At 45.8% G+C, this 13,756-nt stretch overlaps 1 protein-coding gene across 1 annotated transcript in view; it reads right to left on the bottom strand.

The window, feature by feature from the left end:
- Positions 1 to 13,756, bottom strand: part of ADCY2 (adenylate cyclase 2) — a 356,581-nt gene that overhangs the window by 29,723 nt on the left and 313,102 nt on the right. The window contains exons 19-20 of the mRNA XM_028526056.2: positions 8,018 to 8,102; positions 3,218 to 3,376 (exon numbers count right to left, since the gene is read on the bottom strand). Coding sequence (XP_028381857.1) covers positions 3,218 to 3,376; positions 8,018 to 8,102 — 244 coding nt within the window. The remainder of the gene's footprint in view (positions 1 to 3,217; positions 3,377 to 8,017; positions 8,103 to 13,756) is intronic.

The raw sequence follows: 13,756 nt of genomic DNA on the forward strand, positions 1-13,756 counted from the left end.
TGCCTGGCCTGGGATTCTGAGGTTAGGAGGACACAGGACCAGGTCAGGGGGTGCAGTATTCTGCCCAGAACCAATCCAGGACAGGAAGGTCTGGTTGCAACAGGAGAAGTTAAGCACTGAGCCTGTTGGGACGTTGAAAGGATGGAGCTGGTGTATGCATTCAAATGAATCTCTTTATAACAACCTTGTTATGAGTTTTTGGGGAAAGAAACAAACAAAACCCCAAACCTTCCCTTACTGAGACTCCCAGTGGGAGCTCTGAGAACCTTCAGGCCAGGCTTTGTGATTCTGTTCTTGTTCAGAACCTTCAATCTTCACCTAACAGAATCACCTGCATCCCTTGCAGCTAGAAAACAAAACCTACCCAGGGGGGTGCAGAATCTTTGAGTCTGTAGCATGGGCTGTCCTGACAGCAGGCACCCTCTGGGCCTCCCTATAACTTTTTAGTCCCCAAGTAATACAGTGGCTGCTTGAGCAGCCTCCCCTACCTAAGAATAAAGTGACAGTAAAGTATAAAAAGTTACAGCCAAGGGGAGTTCTGTGTTGTCTGACTAAATACAGAGGGCTTGCAGGCCACAACTGTGCAGAATGGGGTGTTCATCTGAAGGGCTGTCCCATTGGTCTGAGGCCCCTAATTTCAGAGTTGATGTGTGTAGCTCTACCGCCCTGAGCAGCGTCAGGTCAGTAGCTCGAGAGCGCAAATCTAACAATGCATGGGGGTCAGAGGACCCTGAGCAAGAACCCACGTCCCCTGACATGGCTGTTACAGAACTTGTAGCCTTTGTGGCAGTAAGAGTTTGGGAAACTCTGAGACTGAGCTCCCATTTGTTTCCCTGCAGGGCTGTGGGCTGCCTGCTCAGGGAGATGTTTCCTGAATGAAGAAATAAGCCATCTTCACCTTTATCTAACAAACAAGGCGCAGAGCTGGTCTCATTTAACTGGGCGATTCCCACTTTGTCTCTGAAAAGTTCCCAAATGGCCTACTCAGTGGCGAGTGCCAGAGCCAGGGTTCAAACCCACTTCCTCTTCCCCCAGCAAGCCCACCTGGGTGGTGAAGGTGATGGTAGACACTATGTGTGTTTTTAATTAGCAGCACTAATGGGGGGACTTGGAGGGAATTGTTACCCCCGTCTTGGGAGCACTAGAGTGTTGCACTGGTGGCATGAGGGTCACTGGCATGGCACACAGTAGGGCTACTCAGTAAATGATGAGTCTATGTCAGCCATGAGCACTTGAGCTCAGGCACTGCCCCCCCTGCCAGATATGTGCCACCTGCATGATGCGGAACTCTATGCCCTGATCTGCTCAATGTCCACCTCACCTGGAGGGGTGTTCAGTATGACTCGCTGTGTAAGTATTCCCTGCTTTTCCTAATGCAACTACAGAGTAAGGCACGATTCTTCTTTGGGGAATGAGAAGACCAGGGCTCAGCCCTGGGGAGCAACCAGCTGAGGTTCACATGATAGGAAATGCTGGCCTAAGATCTGAGCCCACTCTTGTTTAGCTCTTGGTTTCATTCTTCCTGCTTTCCTTACATTTCCGAAGGGGCCATTGAGATCAGATGCTTATTAGAATAAGTCAGGCAAACAGGAAAGAAGAGGAGGAATCCACAGATTCTGCAGGTGTGGTCCAGGGAGGGTCAGGAGGGGTGAAAGGAATGTGCAAGGCGTGTAAGGCTCAACCCTGGGACCTTTTCAACTTGAACTAGGCACCATTCTGGCACCTGGTTGGACAGACACAGCTCCGTGAAGCCGAGAATGCTCTCTCCCTTGGCCTCCCCAGCCCTCATCTCCCTGCCAGTTTCTAGCACTTTCTTGTCAGATTCAGAAGTCACTTTCTGACAAAGATGGCCTTTCTGGACTGCCACATTTATACTGCCCTTAAAGATGACAGGATCCTGTTCCCTCCTGTGGACTGGGAGCTTCAATAGGAACAAGGCCACCTCTGTCCCAGTCATCTCTGTGTCCAGGTCCAGTACCAGCCTGGCCAGAGGACAGGGGCAAAATTACATGATGAATTTATAAACTGAATTGATGCCTAGACGTATAGACATGAGGGTGCTCTCACACTGCTAATGAAAACAGGTGGTTCCTTCTTAATAGATGCAATGATTTCATCATCTATGACCAGTAGATAAATTGGTTGTTTCAGTACCAGGAGAAATAGGAAAGTGAATGGTCTGCAGTCAGTTATGCCTCGGGTGGGACCCTGGCCTGGCTCACATGCCCAGCCTGCTCCCAGGAAGACGACAGTGTCCAGCATCTCACCCACCACTTGGCACTTCTTCTTCATGTCAAATTGACATGTGCTTTGGAAAAATACTGCGTAAACCCCTTTTCTCCAGGTTGCTTTAGCTCATCCTAGAGCATCATCACAACTGAGTTCATCCATCGACAGGCTTCCTGATCCCTCATCTACTCCCCATCTCACTAAAACTTCCCTAAGGACAGGACAGCCCCTCACACATCTTTGAAACCATGCTGTATTCAACACAGGGCTTTGCACGCAGTGGGTGCTCAAATACCTGTTTCTTAAATTAGTACAGTCCCACTGGATATATATCTTGTAACTCAGAAATATTAACAAAATTTCATGACATTTCATTTTGTCAGTCATTTCAACAATGACATGACACCCTAGCATTTCCAATGCTAGTAAAATATCCATCCCTTTATACTTTCCATAAAATTTCCATTTCCATTCATTTAAATGGATGGACTCAAGACTTTGATCTGCTCTTGTGTGGATAATTTCCAAATTCCATCTCATATCTTTGAAGTTCTACAACCTGCAAAAGGCTCACAGGAAAGTCCTGAGAAATCAAAGTGCGGATGTGTGAAATGTTCAGTTTAATTTTCCCTCTGGATTTGGGTCTCTAGTGTACACTGGTACTAAAGGCATCCTCCTACACTAGGGACTGGCTGGCCACTTTTGGGATATACCTATTTGGGACTCCAGCATCTCATATTGCACCTTCAGAACTTTGTGTTACTGGGGACAGGTTAGGAATAATGAATCAGCTCCATGCTAAGATGCTCTGTGGTGATTCTAGCTCATTCTTCCTGACTGACATCTGTATACCTCATCAATATCCTCTTGAAAGTGGACTTGAACAGTTAGGTGTTTGGAGTGCCACAGGCATCTAGTGACTGCCCAGAGCACCTGGGCCTCGCCCAGCCCACCGTCCCCTCCCGGCCAGCAGCCCGCCTCATCTCACCTCGTTCTTCAGGCTCCTGGCCAGGAAGTGCTCGGCCACGTGCGCAGGAAGCACGTTCTCCAGCAGCACGCGGTTCAGGTTCTCCATGGTTTCTATCTCCTCCCGCTCTTTATTGAATTTGTTCTTCCATAAGAAGTCTAACCTACAGTAATATTCATTCTGTTACAAGAGGACACAGAGGTAAAGAAACAATAGGCATCTTGTCCTGCCAGAGAGTGGAGGTTTTAAAGAGAAAATAAAAAGAATGAAACAAAACCGAATAAAGAACCCCCAAACAGAACTGTCACCTTCCCTGCAAAGCCCCCTGTTCCCTGAAAATGCCTCTCACTCAACCTCTAACACGGATTTGCAAAAACCAGTTCAGGAGTGAACCAGCGTCGGGGACAAAGAAAACAGTTATGTTGGAGGCTTGCCAAAAAAAAAACAAAACAAAAAAAAAGAAGACATGAAAGCTTCTTGTTTAGTTATGTTAATAAAAGTTGGCTTGAATTATTTTTGAAGAGAGGCATAATAGAATATGAATAATAAATAAATGAAAAATGGAAAACATATTAGAGAGACTGCATTGTTTGATTTGCATTTAAAAATAATAGTGTTCATTTGTGGCTGTTTGCCTTTAATATTTAAAAATCTGTTTTCCCCACCACAAGTTATGTAATTAAGTACTTATTGAAAAATATGCATTTTTGTTTGGTATTTCATTGTACCGAGAGAATGACATTATACGTAGACAAAAGTTCATTGTGTTATCATTTAATTAAGATGGTGCCTGGTAATAAAAACACGTGCAAATGCTTTATAATGTATTAAAACTTAATGTTTTTAGAAAACCAGTTATTAACATTGTAAAAATAGAGAGGCCTGTTTACTGTCAATGGGCCTCTGGTTTTGGCATCATTTTGTGACAACTATGATGTAAATAATTTAATATAATGCAATAGACTTGAGTGGATCCACCTGTGACAGAAGGCCTACTAGACAGGGTGTATTCAGCACAGACAGTAATCTGTTGACAAGTGCAGAGAAGAACTAGATGCAGGGGCTTATTTGTTTTATGATTCAGTTAATTATACCAGTGACAGTATAAAACAAAACAACCACACACACACACACACACACACACACACACAAACAGCCCCTCGGGAACAAGTGACAATTTAAAAAAATCCACATTCTGATTCCAAAAAGTGATGATTATTCATCTACTAGGTTTGATCAAACTATGTTTGATCCACTAGAAAACTGCTACTCCTGTAATGCAGCATTTGTTTTTGCCTTGCAGAGACAGACATTTTAAAAGAAAGACTGCAAGTGATATTTTTAAGTTTGTTTATATGCACTTTTTACATTAATGTCAAATTTCCCACATTCTGTATTTATGGTGACCATGCGGGGCACTTATTGGAAATGGCCTTTCGCTTGCAGAATAGATTATTTATTTGGGTCTTTTGGGGGATAAGCCAGTGATGGGGCTGGGTTTAAACTAAAACGACAGAACCATCTACGGTGGTGGCATTGGGAAGACAGGCCTACTCTCAAGGCCAGACAGAAACGGAATGTGCCGTGAAACCACAGAGCCAGCAGGGCCGGCAGCAGGCCCGGTTTGCACAGGTCTCCATAGACCATGCACAAGGGCTGCTCAGGTGTTCCGAGTGGGCACTCTTGCATCACAGGCAAGCGTTTTGCAAGTCTCCTAATAAAAGGACCCAGAGCGCTTGGGGACCAGCTACATTGGACTGAAGGTGACATTTTGCCAACTGTTCACACCTCCCCTCCCCAGCAGTGCTCTCCTCTGTAGAATCCTTTCCTCGATGGGCAGGGGCATTAGAATTTCAAGTAGAGGCCCCCAAAGGAAGACAAATGTTTCCATCCTCAACCAGGTGTCATGGATTTAATGGTACCTCCCCAAAAGACACTTCCAAGTCCTAATCTCTAGTATCTGTGACTGTGACCTTCATTGGAAATGGTGTCCGCAGATGTAATTAACTCTAGGATCTCAGGATGAGGTCATCCTGGATTCCGGGTGGGCCGTGAATCCAGCGACTGGTGTCCTTATACAAGAAGCAAGAGGGAGACGCAGACACGGGGTGCGGCCGTGAGGAGAGATCCAGCAGAGCACCAGGGGTGAGCCGCCGCCTTCTGGACTCTGCGAGTCACTTCCAATGAATCAGCAGCTCTGCTGAGACCCTCCGTTCCTCACTGCGCCATCCATCTCTCAGATTCTGTCTGAGGCTACTCTCAGTTCTCAGAGGCCCAGATGCAACTCAGAGACACAGCATTTTGCTCCTCATTCGCTTGGGCAATGGTGGGAGAAATTAGGGAGCCTGGAAGAGGCATCCAAGCCCTATGGGGACCCCTCCAACCCTCACTGCTGGGTTTCATACTGCAGCACAGCCTCCAGGGAAGTTTTGTACTTTGTCTAGTTCCGAAAACACTCTGAGAAACTACAGGGCTTTCCACCTTTCCATTGTGCTCGGACAGAAGCAGCGGTCCCTGGACGGCTGCAGGAAGTGTGTGATCCGCTTTTGCTTGGATTCTGAACTCTCACATACAGTGACATCAGCCTCCCTCTCAGGCTACTAGACTGCCCTCTGCATGGTTCCCTATCTTAAATGAGCCTGCCTAGAATGCAGAACGCGACGGCAGTGTGCTGTTTAAACCTGGGAGAAGTACAGGGAATCTTCCCTTTTCAACAAGGGCCCTTGGGTTGGCCAGCTTTCCCATGGCAGAGCGGACTCAGTACAGAGAGCAGCACTGTAGCTCTGGCCCAGGCCATGAGTTATGCTTGCATTAAGGTTTCTTAGAAACCTACAGCAATATTTATTACACTAATGTGCTCAGAAAGCAAACATATCACCATCCTTTGAAAAAAGATGGTCATGGGACAGAGATGTTGTTAGAACAAATGACAACAACAACAGTAAGTCACAAAATGGCTGAGCTGTGGTTTACAAAATCACTCAGGAAAGACAGCTCTGTGGACGTGAATACAGAAGCGACTTACAAACTTTATTTCAAATACTGGATGTTTGTTTATAACATACTTGTCTTCCTGGAAGAGTGTGCAGAAACACACTGTCTCAGATTTCACAGTTCTTGTTAGCCTGGAAGACTTGGCGAAATCATTCTCTTAATGATTTTGGATTGAAGGTCCGCCTCGGGGCTCACCTTGGTGCCAGGTGTTCAAGGATGACTGTGAACATGATTATTCGTGTGGGGAGTAATGACCTTCGAGGCCTCCAGATTATTGTCACATTAGTGACAAAAGAGGAATGACTCCCTGGGAGATTGGCATCAGCATGACTGGGGGAAATTAATGCCCAACCATAATAGTAATACTTTCAATTACCTTAAATCAATTAGAAAGTAACAGATTAATGGGTAGTCACTGGATTCAACCACATTTATGTCATGAGATGGAATGTTTATCATCTCAATAATCAGTAAAAATGTGGGACAATTCAATTTGATTCTAGGTTCTTAAAATGTAGCAATCTGAGTGGCCATTCTAACAGGGGAAAGTTCGGGACAAAACATCCCCTGTATGAAATGAGGGAAAAACAGGTGACGTCACAGAGGGGATGGCCCGATCGTTTCCTCGGGGACGGGTGTTAGGTGATATTCCACACAGGAAGCCCTCTCTCTCACATCCAAACTACAGGCTTTCCTGACAGAGGACATGCCTTTTCTCTATGAGTGAGAACAGAGAGCTGGCTGGTCAGCGGTGAAGAAAGCCAGGTAGCAGGAGAAGCAAATGAAACCAAGAGAAAAGAACAACATGGTGTAATAGGCTTACAGAAACGTGCAGGCTGTCAAAAACGCAAGCCGAAGGAAGCAGAACCAAGCAGGTGCCAGGGTGCGCAGCCGGGAAGGGCTGAAGGGAGGCAGTGAGCCCCGCAGCTCTGCAGCGGGAGAGCGTGCTGAGGACAGCCCTGTGAGCTCCTGGGGCAGGCTGCCCCTGGCACGCCTCGGGGACAGGGAAGGTGACAGTGTTCCCGGGCTGCTGGGCTGGCAGGCACAGGTCTGGTCTCTGCCTTGGATATTAGCAGCTTCCAGCTGTTTAACAGTTTAGTGATATGTATATAATTCAAACGGATTTGCATTGTAGTTAGTTACTTCCAGATTCATCACTACTTGGTTTCATGTTATCCTTCAAAAAACTCACAGCAAACTATGGCTGAGATGGAGCTGCCAGGCTTGAGATGAGTCTGTTCACTGGGTGAGTGTCCTTGTATGTAGGCAGAGAAAGAGAAGTGTTCTTAAAAACCCTGCCCCTACAGGCTCTACTGGGAGACCAGTAGGAAGTGAGGGGGCCAAAGGAAGGAAGAATAGCTTCATTTGCATCATAAAATAAAATTTGTGAACAAAGAATTATATTTTTAGAAATGATTACAAGTGACAGCAAAGGTTTTCATACCCACTTCGAAAAAAAAGAAGCATGTTATACATTCTAAAAAGCTAATGAAATCCCAGGCAAGGGAAAGTTGTTTTTTTTTTTTTTCCAAATAGTGTCAGTTATCAAGGGAACACTTTTTTTAGGCTTATGAAACCTACACAATGTATTTTGAGATTTAATAGGAAATTAATTCAGTCACATCTTTACCATTCACAAAGTTTGCCACAAGTGGAAAATAAATGAGACCTTTTTCCTTTTATCTGTGTCTAAGCCCACATGTCCTGTGCTACCTACTTTCTCCTAAGTGATGAGAAGATTCCGATGTTTCAGCGCTTGTTTGCACACCCTCCAAGTGCTGTTAATGTGACACTTAGAGGAGTTACGTAAAAAACCGGGCTTCTTACCTGTCGACCCAGAACGAGCAGTGTGACGAAGAATATAAAGAGAGACACTGAGCCCATGGTCTTCAGGTCTTTCCAAATGCCTGGCCTGTGGAAAAACAGACAGACAAAAACAACACAACACAACACACACACAGGACGTGGAGTTTGAATTTGTGTTATCAGACAACTTCAGAAACTCTAGTGTGTGTCTACAATCTATTCCAGACACACACACACACACACACACACACACACACACAGTTTAAATTTATCTTCAAACCCAGATTACATCGAAGCAAAAGAATCTTATTTTAGGAACTCAATAAAAAAAAGTTCTTCCAAATTGATATAGATTTCTTACTTTATAAGCTCTAACAAATACAAGAGGAAGGAATATGAATCATGTATTTTATAGTCCTGGGATCAACGTGGATAATTTAATATGCAACATCTTCAAATTTTCAGTTACTATTCTCAAGAAACAGTATGCTAGAAATTAATAATCATGTGAGGTATAAAAATGAAGTAGGGAACTTCATATCTACAAGCTTCTCCAACCTATGAATAATAAATTCTCATGGGGCTTTCTCAAAGGCACCCACTCTCACTCCCTCTTTCACAGGCGTTCGTATCACGAAAGCCTCACAAAGACCGAAGCGCCGATTCACTGGCCTACTCGCCCCAGGTCCAGGTAGATGTCAGTAAGTTACTCCTGCCCACGTTCTCACCATGCTGGCTGGGCCCTCTGTCCTCACCACTACATTCCAGGCAGCGACCATCCACACACCCAGGTTGGCATGGCTGGTGGTCAGTTTCATCTGTCAACTTGCGTGAGTCACACGCTGCCCAGCTATTTACTCAAGTATTACTCTGGGTGTTTCTGTGAGGATATTTTTTGGTTAGGTTCAACATTTAAGTTGGTAGACTGAGTAAAGTAATTGTCCTCCATAATGTGGGTGGGTCTCATCCAATCAGTCGAAGGCTTAAACAGTAGAAAAGGCTGACCTTCCTTTGAGTAAGAAAGAATGCTCTCTCTTGCCTGACCACCTTTCAACTGGAACATCAAAATCTCCTGGTTCTGCCGCAGCTCCTGGCCTTCAGCCTCAAACCAGGACACTGGCTTGGCCGATTTGGGACTTGCCAACCCCCATATTCACAGGAGCCAATGCCTTGTGACAATGATACCTGTATCTCCTACTGGTTCCTTTTCCTGAAAACCATGACACATACAGGATGCAAGGAGAAATCTACGGCCACCCCAGGAGAGTCCTGCGTATGCTGACAGATAAAGATTTCCCACATATTTCTGGGAGACCTGAAAAAAGGGTGATTTTGTATGGAGACTGTGTCACATTACGCATCATCATAAATTGTATTTAATTAAGTATAAGTATCATGTAATCACTTTCTGCCTGTGAGCTGAAGTTGCTTTGAGATTTTCCTGTCTCTCCCTGGAAGGTTCAAGTGCTGGTGAGAGAGAGGAATTGATCCACAGTGCTAATGAGCTCAGGTGGGCTTTGAAGTAAGATAATCCAGGTTGGAATCATAGGTCCACCTTCTCTAGTGGGCTGTGCGACCTGGGATTAACCCCTTGAAACCCCACTTTCCTCATCCGCCAAAGTGGGTACCAATGCCTACTTGACGGGCTGTCTCCATCACTAAATCAAATACTATTTAGATACCTGGCACAGAGCCTGACCCACAGGAAGCCCTTTATAAATGGCACTTGGGGCTTTTAGTATTAACTGCAGAGTGTTGAGGGAGGGGAATGCAACTAGGAAGGCAGAGATAAAGATATGCAAATGCTGATTGGGGAATATCATTAACAGAATGAAAGGTCCAAGTGCAAAGGAAAAGTGGGTTCCTGCAGAAATGAGGACACAATTGCCCAGCCCTTGTAGTTCAAGGGCTTAGGACCTCAGAGAACTCTCCAGAAATTGGCTGTGCTTCCATTCAGGACCCTTTCCTCCCTTCCAAGCCAGCTGTGGCTGGAAGAATCTGAGCTCATCATCTGTAAGGAGGTCTCCAGTTTCTCTCTGAGAATGAAGCAAGCTGAAAAGTGCCATTTTCCTGTCTCACTAGTATTGATTTTAAGAAATGAAGTTCCTTTCTGAGCCCGTGGCAGCGGTGTCCGAGCACAGTTGAAGTGATTCAGGAGAGCAGTTGTTCATAAACAATGCTGACTTCAATGAATGTTCAACTCATTTTTTTTCTATATCGACTATATTGATGTGATCCTGACCGGTTGGTATAAGCGGCACAACACAGCCAACAGCCTAAGGAGCTGGCACAGGCCGAGTTTTTAACGTTCGTGTTGTGTCATGAATGTCTTATTGCTTCACAATGCCGGGGGGCTGAGAAAGCAGCTGTGTCATCCCCCTCTTCCACCCACCATCCCTGCAACCCCCAAACTGAAAGTGAAATGTTGACTCCCCAGCCAGGATCTTGCAGTAGCTTCTTCAATGCAACCAATAGCAACTCAGGTCCCCTTGGCATTCCCAGGAAAGGGACCAGATGCCCCAAACACACAGAACCAGCACAGGTCCCTCTCACTAATGGAGAGTAGAAGGGAGAACCCCTTAATGCAGTTCATGGCCTGCCTGGGTTTGCAGTTAGTCACACAGAAAGTATATGGAAGCAACCTACGGGAACAATCCTGTTCCAGAACTCCTCCCATTAGTGCATTTAAACACTGGTTTAGGGGCAGGAATGTCCTGCTCTGCCCGTCGCTCACATCTTGAGCCTTAGTGGGGAATAGTGGTGGCTGGAGGTGGGGACTTGGAGGAAGACAGGCAAGGGAGGGCTCTCATGCCAGACTGGGCAGTGGGGTTGAAAGCATAGACCCAAGTGAACCTCAAACATAAGAAGGCATCACCCAGCCCACAGTACAGAATCATGTACCAATGAACACGAGTACCTTTTTCACTTCTGAAATTCTCTGTACTAGGAAGGACTGCATCTTGCTTTCACAGGCTTCATTTACATGTCTTTAAAACTTCTTTTACACATCTAGCCAGAAAGAGTTGCCTACTCCTGGGGCCCTTCTCTCCCACGGGGGTCTCTCATGGACACACGCTGCCAGGGCTTCTGCAGTTTGAATGATGGATTTCTCCATCTACAGATCCATTCCCAGGACACCTTGCTTTGTGTGTGTATGTGGGAGAGGTGGGGGGAGAAGGGAATGTGTAGTATGGAGGCAGCATTGGAGCAGATGGAATAAAAGTGCAGGAGGTCCTCCTGGCAGAGTCCAGACAGTTGTGTGGATCATTGTATCAGCTTCCCACGGCTGCCAAACAGGGTATCTATCACACACTGGGTGGCGTAAGACAATAGGGATGTATTGTCTCATGGCCTGGAGGCCACAAGTCTGAAACCAAGGTGTCGGCAGGAAGATGCTCCCCCTTGAAACTTGCAGGAAAATCCTTTCTTGCCTCATCCTTGCTCCTGGTGGTTGGCCACCAACCTCTGGCACTCCCTGGCTCACTCCAGTCTCTGTCTTCATCACCACATGACGTCTTCCTAGTGAGTCTCCGTCTTCACGGGGCTTTCTTTTTATAAGGACACCTTATGCTCAACTGTTTGCATCTGCAATAATCCTGTTTCCAAATATAGTCATGCTCTGAGGCATGGGGGTTAGGACTTCAACACGTCTTCTTTTTGGGGACCCAGTTCAACCCATAAAAATAGTGTTAGCCATTTATATAAAAAATGGCAGCTAGTTAGGTGTGAGGGCTCTCATTTGTTCTCTCTTCCTCTTCTTTAAGTTTTAAGAACAAATCCACTTTAGAATTCCACGTGTGAGCATTGTACTGTCACTGAGTCATAAAGCAGGGGAGACAGAGCTGATATACACGAGAAAGTCTCTCACTGTGTGATCTTTGGTGACACTCCCAGCCAAAGTATGATCAGGTATGTTTTCTTTAGCACCTGAAACTGGATTCTGGAGCTGTAGATATCCAAGTATGCCTGTAGCCACATGCGAATCTACAGATGGCCTTCACCCCGATGCTGTTAGTGGGGCATTCATTCTGGCCTTCAAGTTCTGAGAGTCCAAAAGAACAGCGAAACCTAACAAACTGGGTGACAGATAATGAGGGATTGCTTGGTGAACCAGTGTCTCACCCACAGGCAAACAGTTCTGCTGAGGAGAGAAGGACGTTTTCATCGTCTCAGGAGAGAAAGCAGTTCAGGCATATGGACACAAATACAATCTTTTGAAATTTTTGTCTTTTCCTAGGTGAAATGAGCCTCTATTTTTAAAGAAAAAAGTACCTCAAGAAATCAAGTTAGATGTTGATTTGGTAACAGTGGACAAACCAAGGTAAAAGATCTTTATCTATTCACATGCAACAGAAACGGTGGTGGTTTCCGTGTCATGGTGATTATGAACAATGCTGCAACAAACATGGCACAGCACCAATCTCCTTGAGATCCCGATTCCCATTTCTACAGAGATACACCAGTAGTGGGATTACTGGGTCATGTGGCAGTTCTGTGTTTGATACGTTTGAGGGACTTCCACATTGTTTTTCTAGTGGTTAAAGCAATTCATGCCCTCCTCAACAGTGCGTAAGGATTCCCTTTTATCCACATCCTTGTCAACACTTGTTTATTTCTCATCTTTTTGATAACAGCCATTCTAACCGGAGTGAGGTGTTATCTCACTGTGGTTTTGATCTGCATCTCCCTGATCGGTGATGTTGAGCATCTTTTCACTTACAGGTTGACCATTTTGTTGGTCTTCTTTGAAAAAATGCTCCACACTTGGAGCTCCCTCTAGTGGCAGAATTCTTAAGCTTATATGCCTCCTCTCCTTCCTAACAATGCACCACACCAAATGCTGACAGCCTCCCTTTTGTTTTCCCAAACAAAACCAGTTAATGTTCCAGTCCCCATATTTGGGTCCGCTTTCTGTGCGTGCTCACTAGCCATCTGCCAAAGCTTGCTTTCTCCATGGCTCCTGAGAGTGCACACAGGGCCTGCCCACAGAGCAGGGGTTGGGGGATCACTGGGTGAGCTGCTCCCAGTGGCTGTGGGCAGGCTGCCTGTGGTCCTATCTTCTGCTCCTCCCTCCTCTTCCTGACTCCCAGTCATGAAGCTCCCAATTCATGTACCCTAGACTGGTTGAGAGAGACATGGGCCTCTTTGGTAGAGTCCCACACAGTTGGGGATGCTTTGTGCTCGCTTGCACACTCTTTTTCCCCAGGAGAAACTGTGCCTTCGTGGGGGAGGAGTGATGTGGGTAGAGCCATGCTGTCCCTATTACCTACTGTAATGCATTCAAACTTGCATTACAAGTTTGCAAGTTTTCTTCCCAGAGTGTACTGGAACTTTTCCTTTGGGAGTCTCTTCCCAGAATTCTTGGCATAGGGGCTGGACCCCACAGCTCCCACAAAGGTACTTTTGCCTGTGGACAGACTTGAAGTTATTATATTGAGGTGGGGGAGCAAATATGAGAGACTTCTTATTCTTCCATGAAGCTGTGCTTTCTCCTGTGCTTCTGAATCTCCACAGTTCTTCGGGGTCTTCCCAACACTGGAGTCAGCTCTGGGCCACCTAATGCGGCTCCTGCCAGCACATTCACTCCTTTGCTAGGTGTGCTGTGCGCACGTAACCAACATTCCCTGCCAATCTCCTTCTGGTTTCTGGTTGTGAACGACAATTTTCTTAGGGAACATTTTTGTGACCTTCTTGACAACAGAGGCTATATTTTATCCATCTCTGCATGCCCAGACTCTGGCAATCAGGCCAGGCATATGG

Source organism: Phyllostomus discolor, chromosome 3 (assembly GCF_004126475.2).
Source record: "Phyllostomus discolor isolate MPI-MPIP mPhyDis1 chromosome 3, mPhyDis1.pri.v3, whole genome shotgun sequence".
Lineage (NCBI taxonomy): Eukaryota > Metazoa > Chordata > Mammalia > Chiroptera > Phyllostomidae > Phyllostomus > Phyllostomus discolor.